A 19,695-nucleotide genomic window follows, 5' to 3' on the forward strand; every position below is an offset into this window, starting at 1 on the left:
TGGTGGTGACAATGATCATGGGGACCGTGCTGATGGTAGTGTTTGTGATGATGGTGGCAGTGGTCGTGATAGTGGTGGTGATTGTGGTTGTAGTGATGATGGTGGTGTTACTGATGAGTGTGGTGGTGATGGTGGTGGTGGGCATGAGGGTAGTGGGGGAGGTGATGGCCTTACTGTTGATGAGGGTGGCGATGATAGGGATGGCGATGGTGGTGGGAATGATGACGAAGATGATGATAATAGTGGTGCAAATGGTAGTGGTGGTGGTAGTGACTGTGTTGTTGTTGATGGTATTAGTGCTGATAAAGGTGGTGATGATGATGTTGATGATGGTGGTGGGTGGTGAAGGTGGTGGTGATGATGGTGGTGAACATTTTGGCAGGGGTGATGGTGGTGGTGGTGGTGGTGATGATAGTGATGGTCATGATGATGGTGGTGGTGGTAATGACTGTGGTGGTGGTCCTAATGGTGGTTTGTGATGCTGGTGGAGGGGTGGTGAGGATGGTGTGGTGATGATGGTCATGGAGGTGATTATGGTGATGGTGAAATGGTGGTGGTGGAGTTGGTGGTGGTGAACATGGTGGTGTGGTGGTGGTGGTGATAATTATCATGGTGGTGGTGATGGTGGTGTGTGGGATGATGGTGGAGGTGGTAGTCGTTGTGGTGATGATAGTGTGGAAGTGACAATGGTGTTCATGTTGGTTGTGATGGTGGCAGTGGTTGTGGTGATAATGACAATGATTATGATGGTGGTGGTGGTGATGGTGGACATAATGGTGATGGTGGTAGTTGTGATGGTGGTGGTTTTGGTGATGGTGGTGTTTGTGGTGGTGGTGATGATGCTGCTGGTGATGGTGATGGTGGTATTACTGATAAGTGTGGTGATGATGGTGATGATTGTGGTGGTGGTGATGATGGTGATGACAANTGATAAGTGTGGTGATGATGGTGATGATTGTGGTGGTGGTGATGATGGTGATGACAATGATTATGGTAATGATGGTGATGGTGGTGGTGGAGGTAAAGATGGTGGTTGTGATGATGGTGTTCATGGTGGTGGTAATGCTGGTAGTGGTGGTGATTATGATGGTGGTGATTGTGGTGGTGATGATGGTTGTGGTGGTGATGGTGGTGGTGATGGTGGAAATGATGGTGGTGTTTGATAGTGGTGGTGGTTGTGATGGTTGTGTTCATGTTGGTAATGGTGATAATGGCAGTGGTGATGATTGTGATGGTCGTGATAATGATGGCAGTGGTGGTGATAATGGTGGTGGTGGTGACAATGGTGGTGATGGTCGTGATAATGATGGCAGTGGTGGTGATAATGGTGGTGGTGGTGACAATGGTGGTGATGGTCATGATAATGATGGCAGTGGTGGTGATAATGGTGGTGGTGGTGACAATGGTGGTGATGGTGGCGATACTGGTGATGATGGTGGGGGCGGTGGTGGTTTTGGTGGTGGTGACAATCATAGTGGTGGTGATTCTGGTGATGGTGATGGTGGTGGTGATGGTGCTGGTGGTGGCAATTATAGTTGTGATGATGGTAGTGGTGGTGGTGGTAATGATGTGGTGATGGTCGTGACGGTGCTGATGATGGTGGTGATGATAATGGCACTGATGGTGATGACGGAAGCAGTGGTAATGATAATCACGGTGGTAGTGGTGATGGTGGTGATGATTATGGTGGTGGTGATGATTGTGGGGATGGTGATGAGGGTGGCAGAGGGGGTGACGATGTTGGTAATGATGGTAATGTTGGTGTGATGATAGTGGTGATCATGCTGGTGGTGGTAATGGTGGTGGTAATGATAGTGGTGGTGGTTTTGGTGGTGGTGATAGTAGTGATGATCATGGTGGCGGTGGTGATGACGATGGTGATGATTCTGATGGTGGTGGTGATGGTGGTGCTGGTAGAGGCGATGGTGGTGGTGATGATGAAAATGGTTGGGATAATGGTGGTGATAGTGGTGGTTATTGTAGTGGTTGATCATGGTGGTGGTAGTGATGGTGGTCATGATGGTGGTGTTGGTATTGGTGTTGTTAGTGATGGTGATGGTGGTGGTAATAACCATGGTGATGATGATGATGGTAGTCATGGTGGTGGTGATAGTGGTGACAGTGGAGGTGGTGGTGGTGGTGATAATGATTGTGGCAGTGATGATGGTGGTGGTGATAGTGTTGGTACTGGTGGTGGTGGTGGCGATGGTGATGTTAGTGGTGGTTGTGGTGGTGGTGATGATGGTAAAGGTGGTAGTAACGGTGGTGGTGGTAGCTGGTAGTGGTGGTGATGGTGATGATAATTGTGGGGACGGTGATGGGGGTAGTGGTGGCTATGATGGTGTTGGTTTTTATGGTGGCAGTGATGATCATGGTGGTGGTGACTATAGTCACTGGTGATGCTGGTGGTTGTAGTCATGGTGATGATGATAGTGGTTACGGTTGTGTCAGTGCTGCTGCTGATGGTGGTGGTGGTGATGATGAGGGTGATGATGGCAATGAGTATGATGATGATGGTGGTGATGATAGTGGTTGTGGTGTGTTGATGGTGGTGTTTATTGTGGTGATGATAGTGTTAATGATTGTGGTGGTGGTGATGATGGTGGTGTTGGTGATGGCGTTGATGCTGGTGATGGTGGTGATGGCGATGATGATGATGATGACTGTACTGGTGTTGTTGATGGTGTGGTATGGTGGTGGTGCTGATGGTCATGATGGTGGTGGGGATGATGATCCTGGTGGTGGCGATGGTGGTTTTGATAATGTGATAATGTTGGAGATGGTGGTAGTGTCAATGGTAGTGATCGTGGTGGTGATAATGGTGATCATGGTGATGGTGATATCAGTGTGGGTGATGTGGTGGGGGGGATGGTTAAAATGTTGGTGATGGTGGTGGTGGTGGCAGTGATAGTTAGGATGATGGTGATGATGATGATGGCATGGGTACTTGATATGGTTTGTCTCTGTGTCCCAATCTCACCTCGAATTGGAATCACTATAATCCTCATGTGTCAAAGGCGGGACCAGGTGGAGGTAATCAGATCATGAGGGTGGTTTCCTCCATGCTGTTCTCTTTATAGTGAGTGAGTTCTCATGAGATCTGATGGTTTTATAAGCATCTGGCATTTCCCCTCACTCCATCTTGCTTCCATGTGAAGAAGATGCCTCTAAGTCTATGGGGTTGGGGGGCACAGTCCTTTCTCTATCCTGGTCCTTCCCTCCACCTCTGTCTCCTGGACACCCAAAAAGACCTGCAGAAGTTCTTCCCCAGCCACCCCTGGTTCAGTACCAGGTAATGTTCCTCCCTGCCTACAACCTTCCATGACTCCCTATTACCCTGACAATAAAACCCAAAGAAGCTTTGGAACCTTGGCTTCTGGTGCTCTGCCAGGAGCACTCTTCCTTGGAACTCCAGCTGGCTCCCTCTTGCCACTCAGACACTGGCAGAACCTGAAGTGAAGAACCTTGCACTCACTCCATCCTGCTGCCCTGTGAAGAAGGTGCCTTGCTTCCCCTTCATCTCCATCATGATTGTAAGTTTCCAGAGGCCTCCCCAGCCATAAGGAACTGAGTCAATTAAACCTCTTCCGTCTATAAATTAGTCTCAGGCAGTTCCAATACAGTGGTGATGATGGGGATGGTAGTGATGGTGGTGGTGGGGGTGGATGGTCGTGGTAATTACGGTGGTAGTAGTGATGGTGGTGGTAGTAATGATGATGATAGTGGTGGTGGTGATGTTGGTGGCAGTGATGAGGGTAGTGGCGGTGATGGCGACAGTGTTGATGGTGGTGGTGGTAGCTTTGGTGGTGGTGATGGAGGTCGTGGTGATGATGGTAGTCATGCTTATGGTAGTGATGACAGTGATGATGCTGGTTGTGGTAATAGTGGTTGTGGTAGCAGGCCGTGTTATAATGCTAGCAGCTTTGCTCTGGGTAGAAAGCCTCCAGGTACTCCCAAAGTAGGCCCCTACGGGCTGCTCTGTAAGTGTCCCTTTGTCCCCTAGCATGGCTGAAACCCTCATCCTGAGAGGAGAAGCAGATATCAGATTCCTCAGTAAATGCAGGTTGGTGTTGAGCTCAGAAACCCAGAACTTGGCTCTGGGCAAATGGGACTGAGACCAGGGACCTCAGAAACCCTCAGGCCTGAGACCCTAAAATCCTGGTTCTGAAGGTGAGAGGCCTATCTTGAGGGCCCTGGGCAAGGCAGAGGGTCCACTAGACCCTGAAAGTCCAGTCTGAGCTCACATCCACTCCTCTAGCCTGGATCGTTGTCCTACAGCAGGTTTTGCTAGTGTCTGTGGTATGTGAAGAATGAGGAGGTTCTCCCAGACCCTGTAAGCCTATGGGGTTGGGAGGCACAGTCCTTCCTCTATCCTGGTCCTGCCCTCCACCTCCATCTCCTGGACACCCAAAGGACTGCAGAAGTTCTTCCCCAGCCACCCCTGGTTCAGTACCAAGTCATGTCCCTCCCTGCCTACAACATTCCATGGCTCCCTATTACCTTGACAATAAAACCCAAAGAAGCCTTGGAGCCTTGGCTTCTTGTGCCCTGCCAGGAGCACTCTTCCTTGGAACTCCTGCTGGCTCCCTCTTGCCACTCAGATCTCAGCTGTCAGGTCCTTCCTCAGAGACCCCTCACCCTAGACCACATCAGCACAGGGTGCTTCCTTCGGTCTCTTCCCATGTGACCTGGTGTTAGTTTTCAGTATGCCTCACCCTCTGAAATGTCTTTCATTTACTTTTTTGCTTGTCTGTGTCCCCTACATGAGACTAAGGCCTGGGCATTCCCTGCCACCTTCCTGGGGCCCAGAACACACAGGAACAGACCACAGACATGTTTTAAAGTGGTAAGTCAATGAATGAATGAGTGAATCAATCTGTGAGTGTCCAGGTGTGTCTCTGTGTGAGCACTGCCATCAAGGCAGAGACGGAGGTGTCTAGGGAAGGCTGCATTTTTGCAAGGAGTAACTTCCTGGCCCACACTCACGCCCTGGATGGAAGGGCAGACACTGGGCCGGGGCTCCACTGTCTGCCCGCTCTAGCCACGGGCACTGCTGCCAGGGGAGGAAGTGCTCAGGCGCTCACCTGCGTCCATGCATGCTGTCATGAGCGACATCCTAGCTGCCGACCGCAGCCTCTGCCTGCCCTCTACAGCAGCTTTGCCTTCAGCGGCCTCTGTCTCCTTTGCTACAGTTGGCCCTGGGCAGGCTTTACGTTGGAACTTCCTTTGTGGGAGAGGCCATGCCGTAGGGCAGGGCTCCAACAGGGCCCAGCCCCTGCCCCCACGGGGCCTCTATCCCTGGGACAGCGGATCCCCTTTGGACCCCCAGCAACCTGTCCGGCTGACTGCAGAGGCTCAGCTCTCTCCTGCTAAGCCCTGCCATGCGAGGCTGGGCCTACAGGCTCAGAAGCTGACCCCAGTGTCCAGGAGAGCATGAGCCGTCCCTGACCGGGGTCCTCGGGCCTCCGCTGAGAGGAGGAGCTGCAGGCAGCCTCCACCCCGGGCACATTCTTGGGTGCCACGTGGCATTTTATTTACAGAAAGACTTGCAACCCACTTCTTCGTCGTCTTAGAGGAGAGAAACCACCACCCAGAGTAGGGCCCGCTGGCCCTGGGTCCCCATGCCAGTGTGGTGGGTCCCCCCGACCCAGCACCTCCCTCTGAACCACACGTGGTCCAGCCCCCGGTGAAAGGGAGGCAGCTGGAGCCCCTCCGACAGGAAAGCTGATGGTGCGGGCGTCAGGTCTGACCCCTCAGGGGGGCGGCCTGAAGCCATGCCATGGGGCAGCAGGGCCATGGACAAGCTCTGCCAGTGGTGCCTGTGTCCAAGGCCTCTGGGCAGATCCTGAGTGCCCAGCAGTGCAGACCGGGAGTCTGGGGACCAGTAGAGCCACACGTCCGTCCCCACTCCATTAAGCTCCCTGGCCTGGGCAGTGCCTGCAGCTGGCCACCGCTGTCTTGGCACCATCCTTGCAGCTTCACCTTATGCCTGTCCTTCTACTCTGGGAGGGCAACCTTGCCCCCATCACAAGATGTGAACAGAGGTAGAGGTTGTAGGGGCCAGCGAGGCCCAGTGACCTGCCCATATCAATGCTGCCACGAGGCAAGGCCCATGCCCTCTCCCCTGCTGTTCTGTCCTGGAGCTTCCGCAGCTGCAGGAAGACGTCCCCTACCCCGCTCCCTGCAGAGGATGCTTGGCGGTCAGACGGCGGATCTGCAAAGGAAGGCGTACCCTTCTCAGTGTGCACAAGCGCTGCCAGGCCAACTCCACCATCGAGAGCAGACGCCAGCTGGGGAGAGGCCAAGCGCCGCCTGGGCCCAGTGGCTGGGGTAGGGGGCTCCATGCACCATCCCTGAGGGCTTGTCCATCTGGCGTGTGTGCACCTGTGTGAGTGTGCTGTGTGTGGAGTGGGCACTAGGCCGGTGGTCAAGGCTGCAGTAGGACTTTCAGTGATTCCAGCTCCTGTCTGGAAATGGGGATCATGAGAATTCCCTCCACTGAAGGGTACGTGAGGCCTGAGCCAGTGTGCCTGGAACATCCTGAGGACCAGCAGGGCCGGGGCCTGGACACGGCCTGGGTAAGTGCGAGAAGCAAGGACCAGTGTGTGCCTGTGTGTGTCACTGTGGGCACACGGTGTGTGTGTGCGTGTGTATGTGTGGACACCGTGGGCATTTCTGTGTGGATGTTGTGTGTGTGTGTGTGTAGCTGTACTGTGTGTGCGGACACCATGTGTGCCTGTGCGTGTGTCTGTGTTACACTGTATGTGAGTGTATGTAGACACTGTGGCTGTGTGTGTAGACGCAGTGTGTGAGTTCATGTGTGTGCAGGTGTGTGTGCAGTTCATGTGTGTCTGTGTGGACGCTGTGTGTGAGTGTATGTAGACACTGTGTGTGGCTGTGTGTGTGTGGAGGCTGTGTGTGTAGATGTACCATGTGTCTGTGTGGACGGTGTGTGTGTTTGTGTGTGTAGTGCACCGTGTGTAGTGCACCATGTGTGTCTGTGTGGACACTGTGAGTGCATGTGTGTGCATGGACACCATGTTTGGTTGTGTGTGTGTGTGGATACTGTGTGATTGCATGTGTGTGGCTGCTGTGTGTGTGTGTAGTTGCACTGTGTGTGTGGACACTGTGTGTGTGTCTGTGCAAATGCTGTGTGTGTGTGGATGTGTGTGGGTACACCATGTGTGTCTGTGTGGATGCTGTGTGAGAGTGCATGTGTGTGTGTAGGTGCACCGTGTGCAGACACTGTGTGTGTGTGTGTGTGTGTCTGGCTGTGTGTGTCTGTGTGGACACTGTGTGAGTGCATGTGTGTATAGCTGCACTGTGTGAGTGTGTGTATGCATGCTGTGTGTCTATGAGAATGCTGTCTATGAGTGTGTGTGAGTGTATGTGTAGGTACGCTGTGTCTGTGTGGACGCTGTGTGTGAAAGTGTATGTGTGTGTGTGTGTGTAGGGACACTGTGTGTGTGGACACTGTGTGTGTCTATGTGGACAGTGTGTGAGTGCATGTGTGTGTAGCTGCACCGTGTGTGTATCTGTGTGGACACTGTGTGTGTGTGTCTGTGGTGTGCAGGTGCTGGGAGGCAGGCTCTGCAGGTGCAGCTGGAGCTCCAAAGTGTGAGCACTGGGCCAGGAGGACCACAGCCCGGCTGACCCAGGGGAGAGAAGTCGTTTCTGAGATTCTGGAAATGACAGCCATTGGTAAGCACCCCACAGCCACTCATCCGTGAACTCAACCATCCGATCACCCATCAGTTCGTGCAGTCGTTGGATACAGATTTACTGTTATTCATTTATCCACTTGTTTTTGTAGAGATGGGGTCTCACTATGCTGCCCCGACTGGTCTCAAACACTTGGACTCGAGCAATCCTCCCACCTCGGCCTCCCAAAGCACTGGATTACAGGCATGACCCACCACAGCTGGCCTGGGGAGAGATTTATTGAGCAACTTCTATGTGCCAGGCACTGTGTCGGGGGAGACACAGACCATAAACAAGGGGATAAGTGAGGAAGAAGGAAAATCAATCAATGATTAAAATGGCTATGGAGAAAAATAAAGCAGGGGAGGCCCAGTGGCTGCGAGATTTTATTTTTAAATGGGCTGGTCGAGGAAGAATTCATGGAGAAGGTTCCATTTGTGCAAATAACTGGAGGAAGGGCGGCCCATCTACTGGTCTATCCACCCAACCACTCACCCACCCACTCATGTGCACATCCACCAGCACACAGGCACCTCCTCACCCATTACCACCCACCCAACCATCCAGCCTTGCACTTGCCTGCCCACCCGTCATTCACCCATGCACCCATTTATCCATCCCTCCGTCCGCCCATCTGTCCATTTGTCCATTCGTCCACCCATCCACCCACCTGTCTGTCCATTCATCCATCTATCCGCCATCTGTCCATCCATCCATCCATCCACCCACCCACCCATCTGTCTGTCCATTCATCCATCTATCTGTCTGTCTGTCCATCTGTCCATCCATCCATCCATCCATCCATCCATCCATCTATCCATCCATCTATCCATCCACCAATCTGTCTATCCATGCATCCATCTGTCTGTTCATCCATCTGTCCGTGTGCATCTGTCCATCTGTCCACCCACCCACCCATCCATCCATCCATCCGTCCATCTATCTTCACCCACCTGTTCACTCCTCTCTCCAGTCACCCACTCACCACTTACTAACTCCTCCCCAGTGCCTGGTCTCTCCAGGATGGCGAGTCAGTCTCTGGTCTCAGGATGCCCACACGCTGGGGCACAGGCAGCTCTTTTGCAGGTAGCCATGGGGGATTGGCCAGAGCACCCCAAGAGCATGGGTAGTTCTCATGGTTTCTCCCCAGCCAGCATATCTCACAGAAGAGGTTACCATCCTTGAGGCCAGGAGCCTCACCTGCCGCTCCCCTGGCCTCCCCCACAGGCTGGGAATTCAGTAAGTGCCCAATAAATCCTGTCAGGCTGGCTGAGTCATCCCACCTCCTCCTCCCCTACTCATCACCCATTCAGCTTCTGGCCCCGTTGCCCAAACCCTGTTAGCCTTTGGGTGACCCGCTCAGCTGCCACCTCAAGTCCACTCTCGGCTTGGGGCCAGCTCTGGGCTCCGGCCTGTGATGGGCCATGGTGGGCTTCAGAGGGTGAGCCCCTGACACCATTGTACCAGTCTGGCAGCATCTGCAAGACAGATGAGTGCCCTGGTCAGGAGTGGCCCACCATGGCCTGGAAGGATGTAGGGACATGCTGCCCACCCCCTGTCACACATCCTGGACAGGCCTGCCTGGGCCCAGGGAAGGGCTATGTGTGGAGGTGGCAGGCTGCTGCCCTGGGCAGGGGCCCCGCCAGGGTTGGGGAGGCCGCAGACCCAACACTCCCACTGGGGGTGGTAAACTTGGTGGCCAGTGACGGGAGGGTCAACGGAGGGCCCTGTACTGCTGGCTGAAGCCAACCTCCCCCACAAGGCGATGCCGACAACTCCAAGAATGGATGCTGCTCCAGGAGCAGTGTCCAGAGGTGATTTCTGCAGACGGACTGGGCCTAGGTGGGAATCTGGGAGCTTCCCCAGAACAACAGGGGGCATGAGACCAGCTCAGAAAGTCTGCAGTGACATCAGATGACCTAACCCCAGACCAAAGCAAACACAGTCAGAAGCACCCTGCTCGCCCACCTGGGCGCCGGGCCAAGACCCTGGGTCCTGGGCTGGGAGGAGTGAGTGTGGGTGTGTGACTTGCAGGGAGCGCCCGGCCACCAGCCATGGGCCCAAAGGGTGTAGCTCCCCACCTCTTTACTCTGCCCCACTGCTTTCTGTCCTGGGTGTACCTTTCCCAGCCTGCCGGATCCTGCTGCTTTAAGGCTGCCTTTCTTAGGAGAAGGGATGGGGGATCCCCGGGTCCTTCATGGTGACAAAAAGGCTTATTCACACATGCACGCCTACACATACTTGCACACGTGTGGGCAGACACACATACAGCCTCAGTCTTCCCTGGCCGGTTCCCAGCTTGGCATCTTGGAAGAGGAGGAGGTAGGGTACACCCAAGCTGTGAATTGGTGGACAGGCCATGGCACACCCATCTCCTACATCTCCTGGTTTCACAGGTGAGAAAGTTGCCTTGGTAGGGAGCCCTGGCTTCAGTGTGCATGTGGACCTGCTCCTGGGGTGGGGGGGTGCCTTTCTCTGTGAAGGCGTGTCTGTCCTGCACCACTGTGAGATTCACGAAGGTAAGGCCTCTAGTGCGATGCGCGGGGCACAGTCAATGCCAGTGCTCACTGCTGAGTGACCATTCAATGTAGCCTGAAATCAGGAAGGACCAGGTCAAGGAAGAACTGAAGGACCTTGGGCAAGTTCTGGCTCTGTCCTGCTGTGGTGCCCAAACTTGGGGACCCTCAGGGTCTTCTGCACAGGAGAGAGGGGAGTACACTCAAATGCAGATTCCTGGGGCCCACCCAGCCCCACTGCATCGGGTCTGCATTGGAAGCTGTTTACAGAGTCCCCAGGCAACTGCCCTGGGGTCCCTTCCCAGACCTGCTGGTAGGAGCGGATCTGAGCTGACCAGTCTTTATGAGCATGCGGGGGCAGGTAGTTAGGGAATAGATGAGGTAACAATGAACCAGGAGTCGCCTGTGGGGCTAGGATCAAGAACAGGGGCTTGCTGTTGATGAATGTAATGTAAAAATCCTCAACAAATAATAGCAAACCGAATCCAGAAACACATCAAAAAATTAGTTCACCACAATCAAGTAGGCTTCATTCCTGGGATGCAAGGTTGTTTCAATGTATGCAAATCAATAAATGTGGTTTGTCACATAAACAGAACGAAAAACCATATGGTCCTCTCAATAGATTCTGAAACAGCCTTTGATAAAATCCAAACATCCCTTCATGATAAAAACCTGCAACAAACTAGGCATCAAAGGAACATACCTCAAAATAGTAAGAGCCATCTATGACAAACCCATAGCCAACATCGTACTGAATGGGTAAAAGCTGGAAGCATTTCCCTTCAGAATAGGAATAAGACAAGGATGTCCACTCTCATCACACACAAAAAATTACCTAGGAATACATCTAACCCAGGAGATGACACATCTCCACAAGGAGAAACCTCCTGAAAGAAATTGGCTGGACGCAGTGGCTCACACCTGTAATCCTAGCATTTAGGGAGGCTAAGGTGAGCGGATCACTTGAGTCCAGGAGTTCGAGACCAGCCTGGCCAATATGGCGAAAACCCCATCTCTACAAAAAAACCCACAAAAATTAGCCAGGCACGGTGGCACATGCCTGTAGTCCTAGCTGCTAGGGTGGTTAAGGTGGGAGGATCACCTGAGCTTGGGAGGTTGAGGCTGCAGTGAACCATGATTGTGCCACTGCACTCCAGCCTGGGTGACAGAGTGAGACCCTGTCTTAAAAAAAATTATAGATCACACAAATGGAAACACATTCCATGCTCATGGATAGGAAGAATCAGCATCATTAAATCACATTATCCAAAGCAATCTACAGATTAAGCGCTATTCCTATTGAATTACCAATGTCATTTTTCGCAGAATTAGAAAAACTGCTCTAAAATCTATTTGGAACCAAAAAAGAGCCAGAATAGACAAGGCAATCCTAAGCAAAAAGAACAAAGCCAGAGGCATCACATTACCTGATTTCAAACTAATGTTTAAGGCTACTGTAACCAAACCAGCATAGTACTGGTACAAAAACAGACACATAGACCAATGGAACAGAATAGAGAACCCAGAAATAAAGCCACACACCTACAGTAATCTGATCTTCAACAAAGTCAACAAAAATAGGAAATGGAGAAAAGACTCCATATTCAATAAATGGTGCTGAGATAGCTGGCTTGCAATATGCAGAATAATGAAACTGGACCCCCAATTTTCACCATATGCACAAATTAACACAAGATAGACTGAAGATTTAAATGTAAGACCTCAAACTATAAGACTACTAAGAGAAAACATCATAAATACCATTCTGGACATCAGCACTGGGAAAGAATTTATGATTAATTTCTCAAAAGGCATTGCCACAAAAATATAAATTGACAAGTGGGACCTAATTAAGCTAAAGAGCTTCTGCACATCAAAAGAAACTATCAACGGAGTACACAGACAACCTACAGAATGGGAGAAAATATTTGCCTGTATGCATCTGACAAAGGTCTAATATCCAGAATCTATAAGGAACTCAAACAATTCAACAAGAAAAAAATAACCCCATAAAAATTGCTCAAAGGAGATGAACAGATGCTTCTCAAAGGAAGACATCCATGTGGCCAACAAACATATAAAAAATGCTCAACATCACTAATCATTAGAGAAATGCAAATCAAAACCATACTGAGATCCCATCTCACACCAGTAAGAGCGGCCTTTGTTAAAATGTCAAGAAACAATACATGCTGGCAAGGGTGAGCAGAACAGGGAACGCTTATACACTGTGGGTGGGAATGTAAATTAGTCCAGCCACTGTGGAAAGCAGTTTGGAGATTTCCCAAAGGACTCAAAACAGAACTTCCATTTGACCCAGCAATTCCATTAATTACTGGATACATATACAAAAGAAAAATCATTCAACCAAAGAGACACCTGCACTTCCATGTACATTGCAGCACTATTCACAATAGCAAAGACCTGGAATTAACCCAAGGTGCCCATTAGTGGTAGGCTGGGTAAAGAAAATGTGGTATGTATACACCATGGAATACTATGCAGCCATAAAAAAGCATAAAATCATGTCATTTACAGCAACATGGGTCCAGCTGGACGCCATTATTCTAAGCAAATTAACTCAGGAACAGAAAACCAAATACCACATATTCTCACTTATAAGTGGGAAAGTGGGAACTAAACGATGGATGCTCATGGACAAAGAGATGACAACAATAGACACTGGGAACTAGTAGATGGTTGCGGGGGAAGGGTTGAAAAACTATTGGCTACCATTGTCACTATCTGGGTGATGGGATCATCCATACCCCGGACCTCGGCGTTATGCAATATACCTACGTAACAAACCTGCACACATACCCTCTGAATCTAAAAAAGAGCAACAGGTCCTTCAATGAGGCAATGCCTTACAGATGTGGGGCATCATATCCATAGAAGACATTCTCCAGCCAGAAGGATCCTCTGAAGAGACACATCAGCTTGAGGAATACAGGGCGGTGGCTCTGTCCAGCCACCCTCCACCATCTCCTAGCTGCCCATCCATTCTGCATTGAGTGCCTACTGCATGCAGAGTCCTCCAACAGCAAATACCTCCCAGATTCGCTGAGGGGCCTGCTCCAGGGTCTCTGTGGAGATGCCCCCAGGGCCCTTGCTGACCATCCTCCACAGTCTGCAACCCCATCCTGTGCCCCCTTCATTTTCTTTGTCTCACCACTACCTGGTGGTCTTGCACACAGCTCTGTGGCCTGCGCCTAGAACAGTGCCTGGCACTCAGCTGGTGCTCTACGAGGATCTAGGGGAACGAATGAATGAATGAAGGAATAATGAATAGGTAGGAAGATGACCTGAAGGAGGATGTTGGCCAGGAAGCCTTTGGTGGGCTGGCTGTTCTAGCAGCCCATCCCTGGCCCACAGATGCTGATCTCATAGCAGCCACACACGCTTCCTTTGGTCAGCCTCAGTTTCCCCATTCCTCATGCATTCTTGGTGACCTCTGAGGCTCCTCCCACTGCGGGCCTCTGACCCTGTCGAAGGAACATGAGGTGAGCCTAGTGAACTGAGGGATGTCGGCAAACAGCCCTGGAAGGTTGGTGTGAGGTAGGTTGAGAGCTGTGTTTCAGAAGGTTCTGAGGCTCTGGGACAGCCTGAGGGCCTGAGAGGTTGGGGGAGGGTTGCCTCCCTGTTCAAGCTGGCTGGATAGGTCTGTCAGCCTTTGCATCCAGGACAGCCAGGGCTGGACATGTGCACCCACCAGAATGATAGAGGAGGGGCTTTCCTCAGTGGAGGGACCCCAGGGGTCCTGCTCCCTCAGCTGATAGGGGCCCTCCTCACCTCCTTGCTCACACAGAGTGGCCACTGGGCTCAGTCAGGCCCCACTTGTATTTCCTGTTCTACCAGGCCACCTACCCTTACTCCCCCACCCTCAGCCCTTACTCCCTCACCTGAGCCCATACCCAGCCCAGCCCAGCCCCACCTTACCTCACCTGTGCACCTGGCCTTACTCCCTCCTCTCAGTTCCCCACCCATCCCCCTTCAGTTCCTTGGAGTTTGCAGGGAGCATGAAGACAATCCCTTGTCCAGCCTCTCTCCTGCCTCAGTGTCCCCAAGCCAATGGGACCCCATAATCCCAGAGCAGCAGGCTGTGGCACAGCTCAGGGCCCAGGAGACAGCCCTGGGGTCCTCCAAGAAGCCTGCCCAGTGAGTTATTAGATTTCTTTTTTTTTTTTTTTAGATGGAGTTTCGCTCTTGTCACCCAGGCTGGAGTGCAGTGGTGCGATCTTGGCTCACTGCAGCCTCCACCTCCTGGGTCCAAGTGATTCTCCTGCCTCAGCCTCCTGAGCAGCTGGGATTATAGGCATGTGCCACCACACCTGGCTAATTTTGTATTTTCAGTAGAGATGGAATTTCACCATGTTGACCAGGCTGGTCTCAAACTCCTGACCTCAAGCGGTCAGCCTGCCTCGGCCTCCCAAAGTGCTGGGATTACAGGTGTGAGCCACTGTGCCAGGCCTAGAATTTTTAAAATATGGAGGCTTGACCTGCTTGACCACTCTGCATTTTCACTTGTCTTCAGAATAATTAGTCAATCAACCTGCAGAGGACCAAATAGGATTTTTCAGTATTATTATGAATGCATGGGCTTTTCAGCTATTTGATGTGTTTTAATCCATGACTCTTTTTGATGCTCAAATTGTCCCACTGTTGATCAGCCCATTCTCCAACTTGACAATGAACAGTAGTAGAATATACCTTTTTCCTAAGATAAAATAGCTGAGGAGTCTATGCTAACATAGTCCATTCAAATTTAAGGATTGGTTTGTACCTCTTTGATTTTTTAAATCTACATCTTTTTTATACTGAAAATCTTGGTTTCAAAGGAATTTAGCATCATTGTTTCTTTGATATATATATACATACCCACACATATATAAATATAAATATATAAACATATATATACATATATACACACACACAAACAGTTCTTTGGGATCTTTTGGTTCTTTGAGTATTAGTAATCATATTGATTATGGCACTCCATCGTGTGGCTGTGCCATGGCACAGCTGAACCAATTGAAGGACAGTGTGATTGTCTCTAGACTTTTGCTAATATAAAAAATGCTGTGTTGACTATCATTATATATATGTACTTTTCTATTTTTCCTACATATCTTTGGGTTATTTCCTAGAAGTGGGGTTTCTGTATCAAATGATACATTTAGTAATATCACTAGGTCCCTTTCTACCAGTGACGAGGAGTGCACCTGCTGCCTCTCCCACAGAGTTGCCATCAAAGGTCTGGATTTTTGCCAATCTGATAAGCAACCAGTGGTATCAGAGTGTACTTTTAATTTGCATTTTTCTTGTTATAAATGAGGTTGAACATTTTTTCCTAAGTGCAAAGGTCATGAACCCCATTTCCTATGAACTGCTCATGTCTTCTGCTCCCTTTTCCGTAGGACTGTCTGGCAGGTTCCTCACCTCAGTTTTGGATGTTCTTTATGTATTAGTGATATTAATCCTTTGTGATAGAAACTGCAAATACTTTTCTCATTTGGCCATTTGTCTCCTTTACTTTGCTAATGGTGCTTTTATTTTGATTTTTCTTATTTTATCTATTGCTTTTGGATTTCAAGTCATAGTTGGAAATGTTTTCCCAGTTCACAGGTTCTTGAGGAATTGACCTGTACATTCTTGTAGAATTTGCATGGCTTCATCTCACCTTTTACACTTAAGCTTCTGATTCATTTGAGATTTATTCTTGTGTGTGATGAGATGGACCCAAGCTATCCTTTTTCTTTCTTTCTTTATGACTGTCCAGTTGTCCAAACACTGCTTATTCAAAGCTCACCTTCCTCCCACTGAGGTGGGAGGGGAAGACAGAGACTCCATACAGGCAGTACTTGCTGAATGCGTGCTGTGTGCCCTGCAGAGCTGACTGACTGCCCCCATCTTCTGGCCCGCTGCCCTTTTGTACAATATGCTTCCCAGGAAGGTATCCTCTCCTCTGCATCCCCTGCGTTATCATAGTGCCCAGCACAAGCTGGGAAGCTGGGACCCCACTCCATCCACTCTTGCTGCAAATATAGACTGTGCACCCAGGTGTCAAGGGCCTGGGCTGGACTCTCTCCATGATAAAAGAGCAGACTTTTGGCAGTGGGGTGGTGGATACGTCAAATTGGCCCAGGGTGCTCAGCGATGACCTGGAAGTGTCGCATGAGTTATGGGTCTCCTGGCCGGGCTGAGAGTCACTGCTGAGCTTCACCTTCAGTTCTTGCCTCGAGTCTGTGTGCAACATCCTGAAGAAAGCTGGTCTTTTCTGTTGGCTGCCCCCCACCACCACCCCAAGCCTGAGATGTGCTGAGACCCAAATGCCAGCAGCGGGCGGGAGGCAGTGCAGAGTCCTGTGAAAATCTTCCGATGTGACCAACCCACCCCCACCCAGGGGAATCCACAGGGCGCAGCGGCAGCGCGGTCCGGAGGGTAGGGAGGACAAGGCGCCCATTCTCCAAGACCCTAGGGTGGCGCAAGCGCCTCTCCCTTGACCTGCCCAGGCAGCCCCGCCCGTTATGCCCAGCAGTCGAGCCAGGTGCAGACCCAGGCTGTGCCGCCCCGCTCCCCAGCAGCACCCGCACAGCTCCCACTGGGGGGTACATCACAGTTCGTGGTTCCATCTCACCCTCCTGGTCCAAGGGCCCTGGTGGGAAGCGATCCGAGCGTATTCCCCGCCCACAGCTCGCGCGCCTGGGCACCCGGGGGCGCTCACAGTGATCGCGGGGCCAGCACACCCTCACCCAGTACATCCCTTTCCTCCCACCACCCCCAACTCCGGAGCGGCTCAGAGGGAGGGAAAATAGATGCCGGCACCCTACCCCGCCCCTTCTGCCCTGGCTGTGCAGTTCTTGGTGGTGGTATCGGCCTGGCCTTACCCCTTCCTCCCTGGCTCAGCTGGGGTCCTCCTCCGGGCCAGACAGAGCAGGCGGGCATCAGAAGTGGGGGCCAAGCAGGTGGGTGAGGGCAGGGCAGGTGCAAGCAGAGGAGATGCAGAAGGGGCGGGGCTAAGCAGGTGGGCGGGGAGAGTCGGAACCAAGCGGGGGGGTAAATGCACATAGGGGCGGGGTCAAACAGGTGGGCGAGGAAGGGGCGGGGCCAAGCGGGGTCTTTGCAGACAGGAGCGGGGCTAACTAAGCAGGTGGGCGGGGGCGGGGGTGGGGGCGGGGGCGGGGACAGGCCAAGCCAGGGTTGAGGCGGAGGCAGGGCCAAGCCGGTCCTTGAGGGAGAGGGCGGGCCAAGCCGGTGGGCGCGGGTAGGGACGAAATGAGCGCGCCGGGCTGGCGGGGGCGGGGCGTGCAGGCGGGGGCGGGGCCCGCCGCTCCATGAGACCGGTCCTCGGCCACTGCCCCCTCCGGCCCCGCCCCGAGCGCCCGGGCTGGGCCGGCAGCGGCCCCCCGCGGCGGGGCTGGCAGCAGTGGCTGCCCGCACTGTGCCTGGGCGCTCGCCTTCGCTGCAGCTCCGGGTGCCGCCTCCCGGGCCGGCCCGCCGCGGGCTCTCCTTGTTATGGCCGCGGCCTCCTCCCCGCCCAGGGCCGAGAGGAAGCGCTGGGGTTGGGGCCGCCTGCCAGGCGCCCGGCGGGGCAGCGCGGGCCTGGCCAAGAAGTGCCCCTTCTCGCTGGAGCTGGCGGAGGGCGGCCCGGCGGGCGGCGCGCTCTACGCGCCCATCGCGCCCGGCGCCCCAGGTCCCGCACCCCCTGCGTCCCCGGCCGCGCCCGCAGCGCCCCCAGTTGCCTCCGACCTTGGCCCGCGGCCGCGGGTGAACCTAGATCCGCGCGTCTCCATCTACAGCACGCGCCGCCCGCTGTTGGCGCGCACCCACGTCCAGGGCCGCGTCTACAACTTCCTCGAGCGTCCCACCGGCTGGAAATGCTTCGTCTACCACTTCGCCGTGTGAGTATCGCCACCGGCGACGGCCGGCACGAAGGTGCTCCCTGAGAGCTTGTGTGGGGGAGCTCTGTCCCAGCGCCACCTGCCCCATAGGGGCTGCGACCCTGGAGCAGAGGAGGGAAGGAAGTGGGGAAACGCAGAAACACAAACTGCACTCCCCCTTGAAGTTTAGGGGCGCTGCTGTGTCTGGGGGTGCGCAGCTGCTCGCAGGCCCGGCATGGGGAGGGAGCCGGCTGGGGAGGGGACCACCTGGAGCCCAGAATTTGGCTCCACACGTCCGGGGAGGGTCGGTCCAGGTGTGATTCTTTCTGGGAAGAGAAGCCTGCTGGGGAGCGCACCTTTGGGTTCAGTAAGAGAACTCCTCAAGGTCGGCTGAGACTCGAGGCTCAGGAGCCCCCAAGAGAGAAGGCGCCTGATGTCCAGCTGGTGCCACATCTCAGACCCCTCTGAGGCCCAGTTGTACTCTGGGGCAGGGGGCTGTCCAGGAGAGGAAGGTGACGGTGGCAGTGCTCCCTGAGGGCTCAGCGTGCCATGGGGCGTCCCCACCGGCCTCATATTAACCGAACCAAGCTCATGAAAACCTGGCTTGATGCAGAGTGGAGAGGCACGTCTGCAGCTCTCACTCAGAGGCAGCTGTGCTCCCGCAGACGGTAGCGCTGGTAGCAGAGGCTCCTGGCCCTCCCTGTTACCAGGTGGTTCCAATTCCCGGTACAGCGTGCCTGAGCAGGGCTGGGCACTGGATTTCTCGGGGATGGGCCCGGGAAGTCACCTCCGGAAAGGTCCAGGCTGCTCTCCTCGGTGCCTGCCTGGGGCCCTCCCCCGCTGCCCCAGTGGCCCTACTTCCTGGCTGCCCAGCCAGCGGCCTTTTGGTGTGGTGCCAGCCTCTGGCCTGGGAGCCTCTACCCAGCCATCCCATGGCTGATGGCTGTGGGGCTCACCTGAGGGCTGAAGGGTGGTCTCCCTGAGCATCCTCAGGTGGAAGCATCTCCTCTGCCTTGGGAAGGCTCAGTAGAGAACTGGCTGGAGGGCATCCAGGGGCCTGTCCATGCCTGCTGGCAGCTGCCACCAGCAGGAGCCAGGCCCCAGCCAGCTTCAAGCATGGTCTCAGGTGAGAGGGTTAGGTAGAGGTTGCAGGGCTACTGCCTTCCTTGCTGAGAGGTGGCCTTCCACATCAGGAAGGGGAAGTCTCAACCACCTCTATCCTCAAAGATGTGGTTGGGGTGTTATCTTGGAGACTTTTCCCCACCCCGGCTCCCAAGCCCCTGTCTCCTGACATGTCAGCGGGTGCCTGGGCCGCAGCCGCTGCTGGTCTGTGAGAGGAACTGGCTCTGCTCATGGCTGCAGCAGCCGGGGCTTGGCTTGGGGTTTGGGAGATGTTTGTGTGCAGTGACCCAGGGGAACCCACCCAAGTCTGATGCCACTGTGCAAATGTCCAGCAGATGCCAGATTCACAGGTGCTGTGTGCTGTTGGCCACCTGCCTCCTGGACCCCAGACTCTCTGAGATGTCCAGGGGTGGGAAGACCCCCTCAGCCAGAGGCCAAGACAAAGCGCCTGCAGACCCCCTCAATTCTCGCTT

At 53.4% G+C, this 19,695-nt stretch overlaps 1 protein-coding gene across 1 annotated transcript in view; it reads left to right on the top strand.

The window, feature by feature from the left end:
• Positions 1 to 17,620: 17,620 nt before the first annotated feature.
• The window catches only part of KCNQ1 (potassium voltage-gated channel subfamily Q member 1), a 400,428-nt gene continuing 398,353 nt past the window's right edge, over positions 17,621 to 19,695 (top strand). The window contains exon 1 of the mRNA XM_025357922.1: positions 17,621 to 18,121. Coding sequence (XP_025213707.1) covers positions 17,736 to 18,121 — 386 coding nt within the window. The 5' untranslated portion in view covers positions 17,621 to 17,735. The remainder of the gene's footprint in view (positions 18,122 to 19,695) is intronic.

Source organism: Theropithecus gelada, chromosome 14, assembly GCF_003255815.1.
Source record: "Theropithecus gelada isolate Dixy chromosome 14, Tgel_1.0, whole genome shotgun sequence".
In the NCBI taxonomy this organism is placed as follows: Eukaryota; Metazoa; Chordata; class Mammalia; order Primates; family Cercopithecidae; genus Theropithecus; species Theropithecus gelada.